The sequence below is a fragment of the Hydractinia symbiolongicarpus genome, chromosome 5 (assembly GCF_029227915.1).
Source record: "Hydractinia symbiolongicarpus strain clone_291-10 chromosome 5, HSymV2.1, whole genome shotgun sequence".
Taxonomy (NCBI): Eukaryota; Metazoa; Cnidaria; class Hydrozoa; order Anthoathecata; family Hydractiniidae; genus Hydractinia; species Hydractinia symbiolongicarpus.
The window spans coordinates 26957279-26973591 of NC_079879.1; the positions used below are offsets into that span (position 1 = coordinate 26957279).

A 16313-nucleotide genomic window follows, 5' to 3' on the forward strand; every position below is an offset into this window, starting at 1 on the left:
TTCGTTGTTCCGAATATTACGGTACGTTGGTTGATGGCCCTGGGTCGAAAATAAATTTTTGGCCATATATTAATTCTGGTAATTAAATGTTATAAGCTTTTAAGAAATAAACACATCACAGAAGAAAATACTATTAATAAGAAGTATTAAGGATTAAAAAAAATACTACCAAATAGCAGCATTCAGTTGAAGGGTCACGTAAATACGTGTATTTAGCGGCAGAAAAAAATATTCGTGACCAAGTAACACAGGATCATAACATTGTATCAGTGCAAAGTGAAAGCTTGGACGTGCGAGTCTGTTTATTCGGTTATGCCTTTTTTTCCCATTTTTGTGGGAAAAGAGGATTTGATCTATTTTTTACAAACGTAAATTTATCGCTAGCTACAGGAAATGACTTCGCAGCGATTTTAGGAACAAGACAGAGACCAGCTAGCTAAATATTTGGGAAATTGTTATCGACGAAAAGTGTGGAAATCCAAGCAAAAAAGATTGGAAGTGCTGTATATAGGCAGCTAGTTATATTGTACGTACCGTATAATTATCCTATATCATCCAGTTCTTCCAGACTGACAATGTATGCATTATGAAACAATCAGTCAGGGAAGATCCTCTTAATTAAACGGTAGCTACAGCTTAATTTTGATATCAGATTAATAAGGATGTATGATACAGTTAATTGGGCGTTTCACAGCTTGGTTCAGATGTACAAAACTTTGGTCACACACGTTTAACTGAATTTTAGCTTCTATCTAACTGAATAAATCCAATATTTACGTGCATATAAACATCTCCAATTAGTTTTTTCGTCAGTCAGTGTAAACACTAGGCGACGGTAGGCTAATTAGGGCATACCACCTATTTAGGCGACTCATTGTAGCCTATTTAGGCCATATGTAACCTAGTTAAGACATTACAATATTTAATGGCTTTTCACACATTCCTAAAGAAAAAAACGCAAAAAAAACTTTGTTCATAATGGATAGCCTAGCTACGCGATCATGATTCCAAAATTGTCACTCGTGCCTCGATATGTTCGCGCAACTAAGAATTATGTTAAAATGAACTATATAACCTAATTAGGTTAAGTGTCGTCTATTTAGGTGACGTTTTCGTCCGCCATATTTATTTTTAACCTGCGGCGTAAATGGCTGAAATCAATTATTTAAAACAACAAATAGTGCCACATGAGGTTTGGGCCATAAGTTACCAATGCGCGATGCAAATAAGACGATAATTGGTCAAAATTATCTGCAAAGTGGACAGATTTAATTCACATAAAAATTGTAGTGCGAAACGCAATGATTTCAACATATTTACAACAGAAATCTTTCGTTCACCTAGTTAGACTACGGGTAGCCTAATTAAACTACATCACGTCGCATAACTAAATGACTCGCCGAATTAGGTTATGCCTCCTAATTAGGTGTTTACGCTGACTGTTCGTGCACACAGGAGATCCGCTAAATTTGAAGTGTTACTTGCCTGGTAACGTAACGTGACATCCTAACTAGGATGCAGTACAGCTTAAATAGACTATCACTACGATGACCCATCTTTTGAACCCTGGGCACCGGAAATACCACTCTTTTTTTATAATGTAGTGGCCAAACTGAAGATGAAAAAATTTACTTTTTTCGAGAAGTCAAGGAAAAACTTTTTCTACCTCCTATATAAGATGTATGTCACCTAATTAAGCTGTATGATGCAGCTTATTAGGATATCTACTAATTTAGCTAATACAGCTTAAATAACACGATTTCCCTGACTGACAATCTACCACTCCACCACTCGAAAAAATTCTGAAATGTGATGGAATTGGAGCATGCTGACGTCAAAAATTAGCACCCATATTTGTATTACATGACGAAGAAAGTTTGTTTTCAACCATCAAAACAGAACCCTGGAAAGCAAAAACATTTCCATAGGTTGTTTAAAAACTGTTAAAATGGGATAAAGTGAAAACATCACAGTACATTGTATGAAAACAATCAAAATGTGATCATAGGAAGCCATAAAAGGCCTTGGATTCCTTAAAAACCACCAAAACAGGATCATAGAAAGCAGAAACAGTGCTGTAGATAGTTTAAAAATAATAAAAATGTAGTCGTAGAAAGTAAAATCATTAGCATAAATCATTTTAAAGACAGGTTATGTTAAAGTGCTCATATTCGCAAGACTTCTCAGAATCTTTACTTTGGCTATAAGAGACAAGAAAGTTAAGACTGAGTATGTCAATTCTTTTAACCCTAAGTTTTTGGTTGTTGGTTTTTTGGAGCCACAATTGTAAATAACCTCACTTGTTTCCGGCAGAAAAAAAACTAATGTTTGCTAGCAAACATGCATGCTTGGCGTCTTAAAAATCTTCAAACTTATTTTAAGTTAACCACAACAAATTAAATAAAGTCTAAATTTAAACTTCATTAACATTTTTAATTGTCTAAATAATTCCAAAGATCACAATTTAAAAAAATGAAAATGAGTATCCTGTGTCCAGTCAATTATCTCTGCTGCTGTTCATCAAATGCTCGTGATCATACGGAAGCCCATTAGTGCCATTTAATTTGGAAATGTGACCAAAGTGTAGCAAAGAAGTATTTAAAATTTGATATGCCCCACTTATGAAGACATAACACAAGCAGTGGAAATTTAAATGGCTGCCCCAGTTATGAAGTCTTAACACAGGCAGTAAGTAAACCAACGTCTACCAAACACAAACAGTTTTTTAAAAACCACAAATCTTTAAAAAAAAATGTCTTTGTCTCAGTACAATTTAACTGAAGTGAACAAAAAACTTCTAAACAATTTGCTTAAGAACAAAAGCCACCACATTCAAACTACTTAGCACTGTAATTAGCATTATTAGCTTACTTGTTAAAAACAAAACTGTATTGGACCGTGTTTTTGCTTACATTTAACTTAACCAGCTTTTAAGGGAAATGCACCTAGACAAAATAACCTTACAAAGTCTTTCGAAAAATTTTAGTCCTTATCTTTTGTGTGTCATTTATGACATAAGTAATATAGCATGTAACAAATGTAACTATGACAAAGCTTTACACATTGTGTAAAGCGGATAGAGTAGAAGTGTACACAAAGTAATGTTTTAAAAATTTGTTGCTATAAAAATAGTAGTTTTTGTTGAGCAATGACAACGTTTAAGCTTCGAATTCGTAAAGAGTTCTTCCTTGACGCTTCAAGGCATAAACAACATCCATAGTGGTAACGGTCTTGCGTATAGCGTGCTCTGTGTATTACATTAAATCTGGTTAATCCTTTAATTAACAGTCATCAAGAACTTCACGTGGTTTTTACAACAATAATGGTAGCAATGCTGTAAGTGGGGCAGCGAAAATGTGTTTTTGCGATGCTCCTGTTATGAATTCATAAGTAAAGCATGTGTTATAGTTTTCGCTGCTCCTGTTATGAATTTACAAGTGAAGCATATGTATAAGTAAAACATATTCAGTACAAACTTTCTAAATTGTCGATTCACGAAAGTTTATCCACTAACATTTTTAAAAAATTTGCTGTTTTTGAAAGTTATTTCTTAACTCTCCCTCACTTGGCTCGCCCTCCCGATATAAAAAAGCGACAATGCTGAAGCCTTTGCATGCTGGTTGGGTGATTGCCTTTTGCAACTACATAACATTAGCCGATGGTAAACATATCATCATTAATGGATAGAAAGCCGTTGGAATATACAACGCCATTGTACTTCGATTAAGTAAGCTAACAAAGATAGATCCTTTCTTTGATATTGATCCTTTGGTTGATCAAGACCCTACCTTAATAGCTTTGAATCTGGACACGGTTTTCAGAATTGATGAAGAGGAGCTTATAATCGAGTTACTGGTGAAGAAGACGATGACGACGATGCGTGGTTCCTGGAAGAAGACAAGCCTAGAAATTTGTTTTATCTATTTTGTGATTTTGACTATAAACCCAATTTTGTAAAAAGACATTTTACATACCATCAGAAAGAAAATTACATCGTTAAAAAACACTTCTTCCTTTTTCTATCATAAGAAATATAGGTCACCTTTTTATAAGAACATAAAAAGTAAGTTCATAATCACCAATCTCGAAAGTTTATCTCGCCAAAACTTTTCAATTTCGGATTTTGCGAAAGTTTATCTAGCGAAAATATTTCAATTTGTAGATTCGCAAAAATTTATCCAAAAAATTTCGCGAGTTTTTTGGACTTGTAAATGTTTCTCTTGTGAAAGTTTCTCTGAATAAAGTAATAATAAAAAACTTCATAATTTAATTGCTGTTGTTTAAAAATTCTATGGACTTTTTGCTGAGATGTTTGCAGGACTGTTTCACGTTATTTTAATAAAAATGTTCTCTACCTAATCATCCTTTAACAATCTAATTATATATTTTCTTAAATTAATGGTCAAATAGAATTAATGAAATATGCAAGTCAGTAACGGGAATTTTTAACGTCCTTGGGGATTTCATCCTAAGGGTTGGCTCTTTCTCCCCTGCGACTGTAACTGTGTTACATTACTGCCAGAGATACGTATAGCATTGTTATAATTTGCTTGCCTGCCACACATGCTGGTTAGCGGTCAGTAGATGGCATCAAATGGGCTGACAACACTGCATTTAAATTGACATACCACCTCTGGAAAAAATTTCTAATTTCTATTTGAATGTTCTTGATTATCATCTGCTATCATAAGGAATATTATGGTTAAATACTATTGTTGATACATTACATTTTAGGCAACTAAATCAATAATGGATTTTGATGTGGACCAATTTATGGAAAGCCTTCTTCTAAGACTTACAGAAGGTCCGTCATTTAATGGTGAAGAATATATATTAGCAATAGAGAATGTCAATAAAAAGATCAGTGATGTTAAAGTCCAGTATGTTGATATGAAATGCTTACAATAAATTCGGTTTATAAAAAAGTTTCCTTTTATATATTTTTCTTCTTATTATGTTTTCTTTTTCTTTCTAAATTTTAGGATTGATGCTGGGGAATCAGAATTACAAGAACACCTAAGGCATCTTGGATCTTCACATGCTGCAAACTGCCAGTCAGATCCACTAGCATTAAATTGTTTTCTCAACAATGTAGTAAGTATTAGACAAATCAAGTAGATATAACAAATCAAATATAGAAGCCCTGTCACAATTGGTTATACAATCAGAGAACTATATTATAAAAAAATCCTCTATATTTAGGTACAAGCAACAGAAAGACATGTTGGTCTGGAAGATTATATTTTAAGAGATCTTATAAATTTTTGTCACCGTAATTGCATTACTATTCCTTCATCATCTGAGGATAATGATGTTTGTCAGTCAAGAATGTCTTTAAATTTTTGCGCAGATGAGATAGAAGACCAAACTATTCATTTGTGGGCTAAAATTGGAAGCAGATTAAGGAATGGAATCATCAATCTGTTGAAAAGACTGCCTCTAACAAATATTCAGTTTGGTCTGCCTGAAAAAAATAATTTGGAAGTTAGTGATAATCGCAGGTTGCATTTGTTAGAACTAATGTGCAGTTTTTATCCTTCTGAAGAAGTTGCTGGTATTTACTGTCAGGTGCAGTTAGGAAAACTTGAAATTAGCAGCCAAAATATGAAAAAACAGTCAGTTGTATTTGTGGGAGATGATGACTCTTCCAGAACAAAAGCATTTAAAACATTGGAAACAGTGATAGAAGTTGAACTATCTATGGTGAATGAAGACTTGCAATTATTCCAATGTTTATCTGATCAGAAGAACAAGTATATATTATTTCAACGACTTCTTGATATATACACAAATAATATTATTCATTACCTTCGTATATTTGTCTGCTGTCACATTAAAGATTCAGGATATAATTCAAGTTTATGCAAGGATAATTTTATCATTGAAAAATTTACTGCCAATGATTTGCGAAGTTTTGCAAAGTTGTTTTACAGTTTAAGCAACTGGTCTGTTACAGTGGAAAGGATTGCTGCTGATCTTTCACTTAATGAATCAGACAACAAAGCTGATGATTTGACAGCAAGGTCTAGTAAAATTAAAGTGACTAGTCTGATACAAGATGAAAGCAATTTCCTTGGAACCTTTCGCATACATGACTGGAAAGAGGAACTGAAACCCTTGGTGTCAATTTTAAAGCAGGTTGTATCATCCTACATATACTGTGTTCGTGAGAGTGTAATTGGGGCAAATGCGTTGCAAGAAAAGAACATGGATAAAACAATGCTAACCAATGTTCTAATATCAAATAAAGTTTTAAAGTACCATAGCTTATATCCTATCAGTGTTTCTTATGTATGTACTTATATTTTCAGCTTTTACTTTTACTAAAAATTCCATATATTTTGTGTTAAAAATTTGTCAGTGTAGTTTAAGCTCTTATGTTCTTTAGTTCATTATTTTTACAAAATTGTAAGACTCAAATTATCCACACATATTTTTGCCCTTTTAAAAATTGAGTTTTTTATACTAACCACGGAAAGTGCTACAAAAACTTTATAGATTATTTCATTATAAAACATTTTACAATTTTTTGTCTTGGAGAGCAGACAGGTTAACAAAATAGTGATAAAAAAGAACAAACGGGTATAAAGGAGTTTGGGTCAATGCTAAGGGCCAAGGATAAGGTTTGGGTCAAGTTTCAAGCAACTGCTAAGCTTGCCAGCCCTGAAAAGTTAGTAAGTTAGCATCTTGAGGCTTACGTTTGCAAAATCTAACAAAATGGAAAAGTATTTTAACTAAGAAATAAAAGCATTAAACTACTGTTAATAACAAGTGGCAAGTTAAAATCTTATAAGGTTTGAATATTAGCAACTTGGTAAGCCATATTAAGATTCAAATAAAAATTTAGGAAAAAAGGAGTTTAAAAAAATTGTGTAACTTCATTCAAAAATCCAGCCTGGGTTAATAGTTTTTAAATTTGCACTATAATTTTTCTTTCTTTTTAGAATTGTGGTACATTCATCACCTTAATAAGTGAAATGATCCCTTTAACAAAATCTGAAAATATTGGTGTATTAGACGATATTAGAGAAGAGACATTGAAAACTTTAGTAGAGACTATTCAGAATTGTATTTCTTATTACAGTAAGGTAAACTGCCTAATAATTAATTTTGAATTTGCTTTTTAATTTCCATACAGTAGGTCAAAGTGCCTCTAAATCTTTCTATAATCTTCTACAAGATGAAAAATGTTATTCTGAATTCTTGTAAATAAATATTGGCTTGTTTTTTTGGGGAAAAGTTTACATAATTTAATGATATTTTTATATTGTACTTAAAGCGGGTTTCCACTGAAGCCAATGTGGTCAAATTGATCAATGTTGATTTAATCGATCAACGTTGATCGAATTGATGTTACTAAAGATAAAAAATTGCATAATCTTCATTGGTCGACATCTACCTGGCAGAAAATTCAATCAAACTCAAAAGTACTTTTCAGTCGATCAAATAAAATTTATCCAATGAGATTGATTTAATTGATCGATGAAGGAATGAACTTTACTGACAAGCGGGAAAAAGTGAAAGATGGCTGAAAACATTTTAAACAAATGAAAATTTAATTGCATATTTGTTGCAGCAACATCAATACACTATTTAACGCGAACAAATGTTAAAAGATGAAAATGCATCACTGATAAGTGTTTATTCGCAGATGAATGTTGAGGAATTTAAGATAATATAAGTTCACAGATTTTAGTGTCTTGGGACACCACTTTCTCTAGAAGTTACAAAGACAGTCTCACAAAGCAAAGAGTTTAAAGGCAAATGGCTGAGAAATTTTAGAAAAATAGTACGAAAATATTTTTCTTTATCGTATTTAAATGTCATGAATTTCTAAGTACACGCTTAATGTCATTAGTTCTTATCAAATTTTGTGTTATTGTTGTGAAATAAATTTGAATGAATCGCTAAGGATCAAGGCATGTTAATTGAATGTTAATTTAATTGGAAACCACTTTTAATAAAAACGCCATTGATTGATTCAATCGCTGTTGATCGATTCGACCACATTCGTTTGAGTGGAAACCCGCTTTTATAGATAAAGGGCAAAGATTTGACATAAAATTTTGCAGTTTGTTCTTCAATAGTATCTGCTATTTAACCTTCATTCTGTTGATTTGCATATTGTGTTATATATCTGTTAACACTCTTTTGCCAACTCTTTTTTGCTATGCTGCATGGTTTTCATCGTGGTCAATCGTTTTGAGAATTTTGGTCACATGATTAATCCAATTACCCGATTTTTTTAAAATAACACGGAACAAATAAGGTTAAAGGGATCTTAAAAGTTGTTTCAGAAATTTTTAAATTTTTTTAATTATGCATTAGTATTAGAATTTTTATTTAAAATTCCCCTAAACCTACAGAACATTTGGTCAACTATCCTATAATTCTATTTGGATCATTGCCTGGTAATTGTGGCACCCAATAAAGAGGTTAGCCTGGGTAAAAAATCAACTTAAGATTTTTCCATGTTATTTCACCATACAAAATAATTTATTTCTGCTTGTTTCCTGCTTTCAAGGTTGTGGTTGAATTTAAAAGTGCACCTTCAAGCATTGATGTGGTTTATCGAAACTTGTCTGATATCTCACTTATGTGGACACAGTTGGAAATATGGGAGAAAGTTAGTGGATGCCATATTAGGTAAAATTCCCAGGATTACTCTGAAATTGACTACTGCTATTCTATTTAATTTAAAAGTATGACCTGCAATTTTTATTTTTCTTAAAAAAAACATTAAATTTAAACTAATAATGCGTTATAAATGTTACTTCTTTGTTATTTTTAGAAGAAATGATTTTGTTACAGTAAGAAAGAATCTTGAAGATGTTAAGGAGACATATGTTCACCTAATTATTAGCTACCATCTTGATTTATTAAAAAAGTCTATTGTGTACGATGCTCACAGCACTAATTGGGAAGACGATAAACCACTATTCGAGGTAGGTAGTTCCTGAAGAATAATGCCTGGAGAAAAATCCTTTGTTTTCTTTTGTTTCTTGATCATTTCAACGTATTTTCTAATTTCACACGTCCGGCTTTTTTCTTCTAGGGAGAGAGGTGTTCGTTTCCTGTTGAAATGTTTAATTTTTACACTCGTAGCCTTGTACATGACTTGCTATCAACACTTCCTGTTTCTACATCTCAACGTATTATAAAAGAAATCTATACAGACATGCTAAAGTTTTTTGCTTTTCGTTATGCATGCATTAAACCATCTTATTCAAGATTAAAGCAAATCAAGTAAGTCTTTTATGTGCCGGCTGTTTGTCAATGTGTTGATTGCCAGGTTGTTACAAACAAATATACTTTTCCTCCCGTTCTTTGTTATCATTTCTTAGTATAATTCATCGAAATAATACTGTTGTATCCATAGAAGGAAAATATTTAATATATTTCCTCAGCATTTTCGCAAAAGTAAAACCAACTAATTTAAAGAGAGAAAAAATTGCTGAATCTGAGAAAAGCAATAAAAATCCTAAAAATAGAAAAAATATTTTTGAGTGCAAACATCTGAGCACCATTATATTAGTAATGGACTACCACTGAACATTAATATTCTACTGCTTGTACTGGGCAAATTGTACAAGATATGCAGAAATTCTTGTGGCAGTCTCATCGATTTATAACAATATTTGGTAAGGTTTGCAGACAAGTTAGAATTTTCTGCCAATACTTGACGTTCTGCCAATACTTAATCTTAATGATTTAATGTGAAATATTATAGGGCAGACATCTTGGTGTTACTATCAACTTTTGAATCGATAATGTTCTACCTAATTGAAAGTGCACAAGAATATTTTGATGTAAAGAATCCGTTGTTCTCTTTCTGGCATACTCTGTGTGGATCTTTACTTGAAGTGTTGGTAAGTTAAAGGTGTTTCTAAGCATCCCAAAGTTAGTAGTTCCGTACTAATCATGTTTAAATGCAAATCTATTTTAAAAAGTTATTTGCAAGCCGGTCAATAAGAAAATAAATTGCTCGCCCAAGGTCACAATAATTTGGACCGGGCGAGCAATCTGAATAAATATAGAATAAGTTTACAAATGCATATTTCAGTCTTTTTTATCTATATTTGTTATCTTTTTTTATATCTTTTGGTTATTTTTTACTGTAAATAATAAGAAAAATAACATTGATTTCTTTGTGAGATGAATTGATATTGCTCAGCCAGACAAACTTTTTGTGGAATTGGGGGAGCAATTAATGGCTCAGCTAGTTTCTCATTTCTCAGAATTGGACGAGCCTTTGCGTGAGCAAGAGTGATCGCTTTACCCTTATTGATAGGCCTGTAGTTGGATCAAGTGTCAGACCAAATCACACTATGCTTCTGTATTTTAAGTTGTGTAGCGAATATAAAAAAAACTTGTCAGTGTTATGTTTTTTAGGTTATTCTAACTGCTCCATTAAATGTGATCACTGCTTATCTGTCAGAGTCGGTTGGGTCTGAAAACAATAAAGAAAGTGTGGGAATAATTTGGTACAAGGATAAGTGCATCTCACCAAAGGAATTGTGAGTTATTTTTTTTTTTAAGTAGAGCTGTATTTTTTTTGAAACACAGTTGTTGGAAATATGACAAACTGTGAATATTAAAAATACTTGTGCACAAAGATTTTTTTTACATGACATTAAATAATAATGCTTTTTTCTCGTTTTAATTACACTCTATCATATAACAGGTTCAAAACTGTCATTTGACACTCTGTAAAGTAACAGGGCTGTAGTGAATTTACCTAGGATGGTGGAATATTGACACAAAATTCTTTCACAAAATAACAAGTTATGCATTATGTTTTATAACTTTTATTTTCATCATTTCCTCAAGAAAGTGTCAAAAATTATATTTTGTCACCAGTTATTTTTGTTTTTCCAATTTAACGAAAATAAAAACATGCACAAAACAATAGATGTACATTTGAAAAGTTTATGTTGCGCTTTAGTTTATATGGGGAGCCTTATATGACTAAGAATGAGTAATGATAAAAAGTTAACTTCTCTATAGATTCATCCTATCTATGATTTTTCTTTGATTTTAGATATGCTGAACGATTAGTTACATTTGAAATTTTAATCAAGCATCCAGTGGTCAATTGGAACTTGCTGATCAAAGTAAGTGTACACGAATACTCAGTCTTCTGTTGGATTCTATGAACTTACTAATTTGTGTATTTTAAAAAAAGAATAATTACATTGCCCTGTAATTTGGTTACTAGCTGAAGTTTCTTTTTCGAATTATCTTATCGTTTATAAGCTTATCTAATTATATATTTAAAAAAGGTTCTTTTGGAATTTAAATATTTAGTTTAGATTGTTTAAAAATACACCTTTTTTATTTTACGTACTTCCACATTAGCTTCACAATTATTTGCTCGGCAAGCAATAGGTCACACTTGATTTATAATTTTTTGAACACTTCTTTACATAGCACAAGTTTTCCTTAAAAAATTTTTCCTATAACATGTTATTTATAACAAAATGCAAAAGTTATTTTTTGTTGCGAGTAAATTGTTTGTGTATGAAGTTATTCATATTTGTTCTAAAAATAATTAGGAAATCAGAAGTTTAAAAATATGTTTTCATGGTGTTGTTCGTTTCTACCTAGTTGTAGGGTGTACAAATACAATTAACCATAACACCGTTTTCTCTCCCCCGTTGGCCTGTCAATCTGTATGAAATAGTAAATTTTTATGCCCTTTTCCAACTACCCCTTCTCAAACTACCAATTAATTTCAACTATCTCCAATCATTATACACTTCAACCATTAGATAGAAAAGAGTGCAATTAATGTTATTTCACACTTGTCTTATAGTTTATCGCTTCAAATAATGCTGATTTAGCAGTTTTAATTTGGAAAAACACAGGTATGTAAAACATTCCTGGCATCAGGTTCAAGATTAAAGCTTTTTTTGTGATTTTTGTGGTAAAATATAACTTTAATAATTACTTTCATTCTCAGAGGTTGTATAAATAATGTTAACAACACTGAATGTCACAGTTCAGGTTTTAAAATATTATAAATCAAAAAGTAGCATATTGATTTACATCAAATTTTATTTATTTTCTTGCATGTATATATTTTGAGAAAATTATTTAAAATATCTCGTGTTAGGGAATTTGAATTATGTACAGGGTTGTGATTTAGAACCGAATTTGAGGAATTATGATTTGTGCACAGCCTTGAATTACTGTTAGGAATTCTATTTAAATTCCTTTTCGAATTTTTAAGCGAAGTATGCATTTATTCTTGACAAATTCTCTTGATATTCAAAAATTGTTTTTAATTTTTTTTCAAATTTTTGGTAGTTGTTTATTTTATACAAGTTTGTGAATGTTTTGTGAATAAAACTCTATCTTTATTGCAGAATATTTAAAGCAAGTCAGATACTATGAAGATGAGACTTCAAGTTGGAAAATGAATGAAATGTTCACCGGTACAAATATAAGTGTAGCAGAAGAAGCATTAGTTAAAAATAGTTACTTGAAACATCTTTATTACGTTCTGTTGAGAACTTCAAGTTCATCATATATTGCTTTAATGGCAAGTTTGATTGAGGAGTAAGTGAGAAATTTTAATAATCTTTGAATTGATGTAAACTATTCCTTTTTACTGCTAATGATATAGATATTATTTAGGATTAATGTCGTACAATTTTTATTGCGATTGTCTATTTAAAATAAAAAATGGTTCTTATTTTAGTGATAATTCGAAAAGTTTTAAAGTTTCGGAAGGTGATGAGGTAAAAAAATAATTTCTTGATGCCATTTTTTTCAACATTTGTTTGATTTGTTTGTTTGTTTGTGTACTTGTTTTTTCGCTCGCTTGATCGTTTTTCATTTGTTCGTTCGTTCGTTTGTTGGCTCGTTTTTTGTTCATTTGTTTGTTCATTTTTTTATTTATTTTTTTATTTGTTCATTCAAGCATCTTTTTTAGTTTGCTATCTCTTTGTTAGATTCCTGTGTGGTTGGAACTGATTGCAAACCATTTAAAACCTGCTTTCTTAAGGTATGTTGGTTATTAACATGTTAGGCTGTTTTTTATTGATTAGGCTCTTTCTAATCTGTTAAATATGTTATCAGGATTCTTCATCCAGCCATCGACCTTCTTCTTCATGAAGATGACATAAAAGCACAACCTTCATTCACATTTACGAAACTTCAAACTTTACCATGTGGCTGCCCTACTGTTGCTGAAACCGATGGAAAGAGCTTCAAATGTATGTTACTAAAAATTGTTAGAATGTTAGACCGGACCGAGTCATGCCAGAGACTATAAAAGTGTGAATCTATCCCTTCTGCTTAGTACCCAGCATGAGAATAGGATCGATATCTTAGGCGGTTGCCTAGTTGAGCGATTGCTGTGCTTGTACGACTTTTGAGCTCAAATGGGAGCTTTAATTGCACTAGGAGTCCCTTTGTAGGATCCTCGTTGATAAGAGCAGCAAAAAGGAACTGAAGAGGCTATCCTGGGTAAATAATTTCAATAAATAAGCAAAAAGCACATGTATTGTTTGATATTTTTTGTTTTAGCTGTAGCAAGCCTTCTTCATAGTTGTCTGATGACAACACTAAATAGTTTAACGGATACCATCACGTCCATACCAGATGTTATTTGGGAGATGCTAGCATTTGTAAAAAGTATGAACCTTTTCCCACCAGCATTTGTTTTTTTTATTAATTTGAATAAATTGTATTAAAAATCTTTGTGAGCTTGATACTGATCACATACTGTATATAGTATTTTTTTTCTTAAAAAGGCGAGGAAAGATTTACTGCATCCTGGCTGAAACAAACACATCTTGGAACCAAAGTATGTTAACCCTAGCATTTTTTGTTTGATATACTTTTCATATTATCAATTCAGAAGTATTAATTAAAAATTGTTTTATTAAATTGCTTTTTTAAAAGAAATTAACGAAACTTTCTAAATTTGTTATTTTAATGCTTCAACTTGGATTATATCTGTTTACTTAAGTGACCCCTATCGCTTTGGCTTTATTAAAAGTAATGTATAAAATGTGTAAATGGGTCCACGTTTTAGGGACCAATAACGTATATACATTTAGTTGCATTGTGTTTTGTGTTTTTTATTAGTTTGCACATACCAATGTAGTTTTGTTTTGGTTTGGTAAAAAACAGTAGTGCAATGTAAATATATTGGAAATGAAGTTTTTACTCATATGTAGATTCTTGCTTGTCTTCTGTACTACATTCTGTCAACAAAAGAGATATACAATAACTTTAACACCATCCCATCTGAAGCTAGCCTTGAAAATGTCAAAGCTTTTGCAGAATTGTTATGGCATGTGGTGTACCATCTAACACATGGTAATATCTATTCAAATTGAAAGAATTTGCATTGTAATTTCTGTTTACCGAGTTAATGTTCTTTTCTGTAGATGTAATGGACAATCCAAAGATCTCGATGTATGTATTTAAGGATTTGCAAAAAACTGCAGATAGTGTACAAGAAAAACTCTCTACGTTAGATCACTATTGCAACAGAAGTGAATGCAAGCACAGGTAATCGCGATTATAAAAGCGGTACAACTATACTATACTTTTTTCTGCTTACAATTTTGCATCCATGACTTCGGTGGATCTAGAAAGTACGCTCAAGGTGCATGCATGACTTATGCATGAAGTATAGCTAGTAAGTATGAGGTCTTGGACATAGGGTGTAACTGATAGCAATATTAACTAAACAGATATGAAAGGAACCGTATATTGAAATTATTTGCTTAGATAATCATCTAGAACTTGTTTGTTTACTCATTTCCCTTAATTCATTTTACCAGTGCAGTGACTAACTTTTTTCTTCATATTATGAAAATTGTGTAGGTTTATGTGTTATCTTTTCTTAATTTGTTTTTATTTTTATTTTGGCAGTATGGAAAAAGAAGAAGAAGATATTTATCAAGCCACTTTACAATTGGTTGATTCTGAGGCTGGTATGTGCAATAAAGAATCTTTTTTTTAACTATGTTTGAGAGATCATGTTGGTATATATAGTAAGCATTTGTGTATCCCTGTACTTACGTTGCTGTGAAGAATGACCTTTAATTGGTGACTCACCCCTTAGCATGTTACACGGCACAGTATACAATATGGCATATATTCTTCAAGTGTGTTAATTTTTTGTATCAAAATAAAATTCTGAAAGATCAGAACTAGAAAAATATATACACTCTGTAATAACAATTAATTGTAGAAATCATCAAGACTCCATTTCCAAAAAATTAAGGATATTTGTTAAACTTATTCGTATATGAGGCAATATAAAACCGCCTTGGATAGACATGGCATATTTTCTATAGTTGAGCATGCCCTAATCTTTTTGTAGGTATGACTTCCCTGCAGTATCTGTATGATATTTTAAAGATAAATCAGGTAAAATAATATATTCTGGTTTTGTTTAGGAGCTTAATAAAGAAACAAAAATGCAGTTATTTGACAGCTATTGTATAGGATCTTGTGTTTTACTACAGTTTGTTATAATATAGCTAGCGTCGCATTGCTACATATTTGCAGAGATGCAAGAATGTTTAGTGCTCCTCATGATCAATTTTGATGTCTTTTGCCAGGCCTCAAATAGCCTTGAAATATCAGCATTTACAATTATTTACAATTTTTTACTTAAGCGCCTTGTTGAAAAGCTATAAACAGTAAAAAAAACGCCTTAATGTTTGACACATGTCAATTGTCTTTATAAATCTAGACTGCATTATTTAAACTGTAGTTGATTTTTTCTGTAGCAATCGATTAGAGAAATATTAAGCAGACCTGATGAGATTATTAATTTTCAAGAAATTGCAAACAACAACTTAGAAACAACAAACAACGGTTTTAATCCGCTGGTTGAGTTTCGAAGACTTGGTAACCGCGAGTTTGTTCATGCTGATTTGTTAGAAGCCGAATTAAACTGGGAACATCTTATACGGTGTATAAAAATCGAGAAATGGAAATTAATGATCCAAAACAGATTTGAGTTTCAACCTACTTATGAAACTATTCTTCGAGAAGATGAGAAAAATGAGGTGGCAAAAATTCAGGAAATTTTTTGTTTACACTAAAATAAATTATTTTTTTGTAATTTTTAACCTAAATTTCCCAATATAATTGTTTTCAGCTTTTTGAAGATATCGAATGTACTTAAATTAGCTCTAACTTGTGCATTGTCCTTTTTTAAAAAAATGTCTTCCAAGCAACAATTGTATTTAAAAATATCGGATGGTGTTTTTAGATATATTCAATTCATGATTGCAAGAAGTGCAAAAGATTTTCAGATTTAAAAACATGTAGGTTTTTAT

At 31.5% G+C, this 16313-nt stretch overlaps 1 protein-coding gene across 1 annotated transcript; it reads left to right on the top strand.

The window, feature by feature from the left end:
• Positions 1-251: 251 nt before the first annotated feature.
• Positions 252-16256, top strand: LOC130645751 (uncharacterized protein KIAA0825-like). Its single transcript, XM_057451841.1, has 23 exons — positions 252-526; positions 4735-4880; positions 4983-5094; positions 5203-6291; positions 6945-7088; positions 8525-8646; positions 8792-8945; positions 9056-9246; positions 9731-9869; positions 10393-10517; positions 11042-11114; positions 11816-11867; positions 12369-12561; positions 12704-12743; positions 12957-13009; positions 13084-13220; positions 13534-13641; positions 13761-13813; positions 14190-14331; positions 14403-14526; positions 14893-14954; positions 15347-15393; positions 15759-16256. The coding sequence occupies exons 2-23, from the start codon at positions 4750-4752 to the stop codon at positions 16074-16076; spliced, it is 3609 nt and encodes a 1202-aa protein (XP_057307824.1). The 5' UTR covers positions 252-526; positions 4735-4749; the 3' UTR covers positions 16077-16256.
• The last annotated feature ends 57 nt before the right edge of the window (positions 16257-16313 follow it).

What these genes read in the sequence shown, in the direction of transcription:
- LOC130645751 (XM_057451841.1), top strand. Translation starts at nt 4,750, where the DNA reads ATGGATTTTGATGTGGACCAATTTATGGAAAGCCTTCTTCTAAGACTT. An exon ending in TTTAATTTGGAAAAACACAG is followed by an intron (nt 11,868 to 12,368) that starts GTATGTAAAACA and finishes TCTTTATTGCAG; the next exon opens with AATATTTAAAGCAAGTCAGA. An exon ending in ATGGCAAGTTTGATTGAGGA is followed by an intron (nt 12,562 to 12,703) that starts GTAAGTGAGAAA and finishes TTCTTATTTTAG; the next exon opens with TGATAATTCGAAAAGTTTTA.